A 4,930-nucleotide genomic window follows, 5' to 3' on the forward strand; every position below is an offset into this window, starting at 1 on the left:
TCTTTGGCCATCTTAAGCCCATCCCTTCTTTGTAGTTTAAGCTTTTGGTGAGTTTTTGAGGGGATGGGGGATGGGCCTGGTCCATTTGCTCTCAAGCTGTATTATACTCCCGTTTAAAGAGGGAGCTCCTGTCACTGTTTTGACTCTCACTCCTCTCTCCTCTACAGGCGCTCAGATTGATGACAACATCCCTCGCCGCACCACCCAGCGCATCGTGGCGCCCCCTGGTGGCCGTGCCAACATCACCAGCCTGGGCTAGAGGTCCTGGGCCACAGTCTACTTGGGGATGGGGGATGGGGGATGGGACATCTGAGGACATTCTGAGACTTTCTTCCTTCCTTCCTTCCTTTTTTTTTCTTTAAGAGCCTGTGATAGTTACTGTGGGGCAGCCAGTTCATGGGGCTCCCTCTTGGGCCCCGCACTCCGTCCCTCACCCGGAGTCACTGATTTTGCTCACCCACTTCCCTATACATCTGCGAACATCACACCACGTCTGTCCACCAACCCCACACATGGGACTGCATCCAACACTCAGACATGCGAAGCAGCAACTCGCCCGAGGGTGTTTTCCATCTCCAACCTCTGCTGTACTTATCACCTTCCTTTTTGTTGTGGGGGAAGATAAAGTGAAATGCCCAGAGCTGCCTTTTTCTTTTTAAATTAAAAAAAAAAGTTTTTTTTTTGGTGGGGCTGGAGAAGGGTGGGGGGGGAGGGGGAGAGTTTTTTTTTTAATATTAAATTGGAAAGCCTAATTCACTATTAACACAAGGGGTTTGAACTGGACATCCTAATGATGCAATTCCGTAACCATCAGGCTGATTCAGGGTGGTTGGCAAACTCGTTGAGTCCCTCCTGTGAGGTTCCAGAATGCCCACATCACCATTCCGTAGTCTGCTGGGTCAACTGTTGATAAAGGGTAGGTTTTTTTGGCCTAGATTTTGCTGCAGATTAAATCTTTGGACGATTCTCTTTTCCTCGCTTCGCCTCTTCTCTGAGCCAGCTTGAGCTCTCTCTAGCTTTTTCATCCATGACTATTTTCACACATCGGTCTCTTTCTTTGTGTTTCCTGTAGCCCTTGTCTCTGAGGCGTTGTTATTTTCTCCTTCCCCCATTGTTTTTTCAAATGACCAGGTCTACCATTTCTCTTGTGGTCATAAGAACCTGCCTGGGAGGATGTGAGCTTTGTCATCACAACCGAGTAATCCACTGTCCTAGTCCCTAAAAGACTGGTGCTACCCACCCACCATTGCGAGGATGCGTGTGAGTTTGAGACGCGTCCCGGGTGCCAGGAAGGACCTAGTTACCCACCCACACCATCACACGTTGAGTTCAGAATAGACCCTCAGACAGTGCCGAGATGTTACAGAGGTCTGAGGCTACAGGATGTGAGAGTTTTTCCTCTGTGCAGTGCTAACTGGTAAAGACACAAACACATCTGAAAAATGAGCCCCTAAACCACAGTGAATCAACCAGGCTCAAGCCTGTCACCAGCTCAGAGGTGTTGAGACTGGCCCCCGACAACCAGCTGTTTCCCAGCTATGTATCTTTTGGGATTGCAGAATACCCTGGGGCTTTTCACTTTGGGGGGAAAACATATATATATATATATTTTGTCCAATTATTTCAAAAGACAGCATGTAATACAGGGAGGCCTTCTAAACTCAGACAATTCTTGGGACATTGGAGTCTGAAAGGCCATTTTACTTTGCAAGGGGAAACATCTATTTAATGAGTGATACGTCACGTCAGAGCTGTTCTGGGGGAAAAACTTTACAAATCAAACATGTGGCCCCTTAGAGACCGAGGCGACCTCGTGTCAGCGTCCTTCCTCTCAGTGACCCTTTCCACTCACTGCCTTTGTGCCGGTTCCTGTCTTTGCCGATTTGTGTCGCATTTCCTTCCCAGCGTGTTTACCGGTTCTCCGAAGCGATACTGTGTCTGCGGGCTTGTGTAAAACCAGATCTGCTCTTGTAAAGCATAACAGAGAACAAGTAGGTCATCCCCCATCCCACTGGTCTCCACACGTTTTGCCTTTGGGGTTTATTTTTTGTTGTTATTGTTGTTTATTTGTTATTTGAAAAGTAAATTGCACTTTTAAAGAATAATTGGTTAACTTAATATATTTGCTTTTTCTCTCACCTGCACTTAGAGAAAATTTGAACCAGTTGGAAAAAAAAATTTTGTTTCAATTCTAAGAAACACTCGCAGCTCTTTAGTATTCACTTGAGTCTTCCTGTTTTTCCTGTACCAGGTCCTGGTAATTTTGGTTACTTTGATTGTTTTCTTATAACAACTTACAACCTGAAGATTTCCGCAGGCTGTGTAAGCATGTTTACCTGTTGGCTTGCTTTGTGTGTCTGTTAAATGAACGTCATATGTAAATGCTAAAATAAATCGACAGTGTCTCAGAACTGAATAACTGCAGTGACTTGATGCTCTAAAACAGTGTAGGATTTAACAGTAGATGGTTTTTAATCCTTGGAATTGTGATTGTGACCCATGAATGGAGGAACTTTCAGTGCTAAAGCTGATAATGTGTGTAGCCAGAAGAGTACTTTTTTTTTTTTTTTTTTTGTAACCACTGTCTTAATGGCAAAATAATTATGGTAAAAAAAACAAGTCTCGTGTTTATTATTCCTTAAGAACTCTGTGTTATATTACCATGGAACACCTAATAAAGCAACATGTGGTCGTTTCAGGGGTGTGTCTGTGTGCGGATGTTCGGGGAGGCAGCTGCTTGGCCCGGCCTTGCAGCAAAACCTCCCTTCCTGAAGCATTCGCGGGCGTCTTCGGCCTCGTTTTGGGGACTGTCCTGCTTCACAAGTTTTTCCTGCATGCCCAGGTTGTTATGTCCAGACCACTGAGATCTGAACCCTGACAGAGCTTGGCATGGCTGAGCTAAGTGTCAGAAATTCATAGACTGTATCTTAGGCTACGAGGGCTCCAGAAGCGAGCTGTGAACCGAATCGGGTGTTGAACTGGGTGGGGCCATATAGGCGAGTGTGGGTGACCCTCAGGCTTTCTGCGTCCTTATGGCTTATTCCCCTGGAAAATTCTCGAGCTATATGGGGGTATGGAAGATGGGAGACTAATGCGTGTTGAGTAGGATCCCGACCTCTGTCCAGGAGCTTGTAGGAAACTGGGACACAAAGCACATGTTCTTCCACCCCAAGCAAGTGCCACGAGCGCATGTCGGGCACGAGGCCAGGCCAGGCGCTCGGTCCCCATGGCTCCCTGGCGCTGGCGTTGCTGGTTCTGCGAACAGAGTGAAGAGGGTGTGTGCGGGGCTTCCCCGGGCCCATCGTACGGTTGATGAAATTTTTTTTTTCCTTTCTTTCTGTCCAGCCCTATCTGAATAGGATATGAGGTGATTTACAAAAACATACACACTATACCAGGCTGTCGTAAACAGAGTGTTTGAGTGAAGGGAAAATAACAGTAGGAAAAACAAGATAAGGCCTGACTGGGGTTAGTGCAACCCACCTGCCATAGGGTGGCAAGTTCTGAGGGAGATCTGAGCATTCTAGTGACAGCCACAAAATAGGAGACGGGGCCAGGTGACTGTATAATATAGTGATCAGAAGCTAAATTTGTACTTGAGAAGAAATTCAGAGATTCCTGGCCCTCAGTCCTATGGGCAAATGTGGGGACCCCCAGTAATCAAGAGTTGTGTGTCTACAGCTGGCTCTTACGTGGCCTTCACTATGACAATGGCAGAGCACCGTGATGCAGGAAAATCGAATCTGTCCAGTGTTGGGCGGGGGGCGGGGAGCAGACGATATGGGCAGGAGCACAAAGTTCATGCTAACATTTATAAGACCTACGACAAGAGTTAGAAATCCCAGGTCCACAGCCCATCCTCCTCCTACCTTGGCCTCATCCCACCCCAAGATGGGCCTCACGCCCGTGGACACCTTGGCACGTGTTGCCCAGCTCCTAGCGTGCAGACACTCTGAGGGCCGTCCACACCAGCTGTGAATTCCTAGGGTGACCCAACAGGGAGGCCCGTGTAGGCACTGGCAGTGGGCTTGGGTCCATCCGAGCAGGGAGGAGAATGGCCAGAGGGCAGGTCCTCTAATGACGGAGGAATCCCATGAGTGCCACGTGGCTAAACAACAGGGCCAGATACATAACTCTGGTGGTGTGATTTAATCCAAAGATTTTCGAGCATCTGGAAAAAGCGGAATACATATCCTTTAGGAAGTGTTTTAGTCTCGTATTGCCATGAGTTGAAAGTTAGATTCTCTGGCTAATTTCTGTAGTACGGTTACTCTAAGAAAAGGCAGATTTTTCCTTTCCCATCGACAGGTGTGGAGATAAGTTTTGATGGCGCTACTGAGATTAGGCATGTGTCTTTCGGAGAGTTGTTGATCTTCTATGGGCTTTATATATTCTCTGCAAGGTAGAGATGTCATTACCCAGCCTTACTCTCGGCTTAGGTCCAGATCGAAAAGGGCAAGAAGCCATATGGCGCAGAGCAGAGGACTGCAAAGGAACGATGGAAATAGTGTCCCGAGTGTCTCTCATGAAATAGAAATAGAAGACTGATGTCTGCAAAGGTCTTTAGTTGACTGCAGAGATCACAGGACTCCGAGACATCAGAGATGGTGTCAATTGTTAAAGTGCATTGGTCAAGGTCACCGATAATAGCTAACATTATTAAGTGCTGGCATCGCTCTAAGGGTATGTCACATATTAATTTAATCTTTGTAGCAACCCAGAAAGCGATGCCATTATTTTGCTGTTGTACAAATAAGACAGAAGCGCAGAGTTAAGCAACTTGCTCAGAACTAGGCTTTGAACCTGTTCAGTGGGGCTGGTGGCCATGTGTTTAATCGTTGTTATTCTACTATGAAGAAGCTCCCACCTAGAAGGTGTGGGGAAGAGAGAGATGGGAAGTGGCAGAGAATACGGCTGTGCAGGTAGGTAG

The 4,930-nt window shown here is 47.0% G+C and overlaps 1 protein-coding gene across 1 annotated transcript in view; it reads left to right on the top strand.

Moving 5' to 3' along the window:
* Nucleotides 1–2,698, top strand: part of DPYSL2 (dihydropyrimidinase like 2) — a 75,284-nt gene extending 72,586 nt beyond the window's left edge. Inside the window, exon 13 of the mRNA XM_011360351.2 lies at nt 168–2,698. Coding sequence (XP_011358653.1) covers nt 168–259 — 92 coding nt within the window. The 3' untranslated portion in view covers nt 260–2,698. The remainder of the gene's footprint in view (nt 1–167) is intronic.
* The last annotated feature ends 2,232 nt before the right edge of the window (nt 2,699–4,930 follow it).

This window comes from Pteropus vampyrus, unplaced genomic scaffold (assembly GCF_000151845.1).
Source record: "Pteropus vampyrus isolate Shadow unplaced genomic scaffold, Pvam_2.0 Scaffold53, whole genome shotgun sequence".
NCBI classification, from domain to species: Eukaryota; Metazoa; Chordata; class Mammalia; order Chiroptera; family Pteropodidae; genus Pteropus; species Pteropus vampyrus.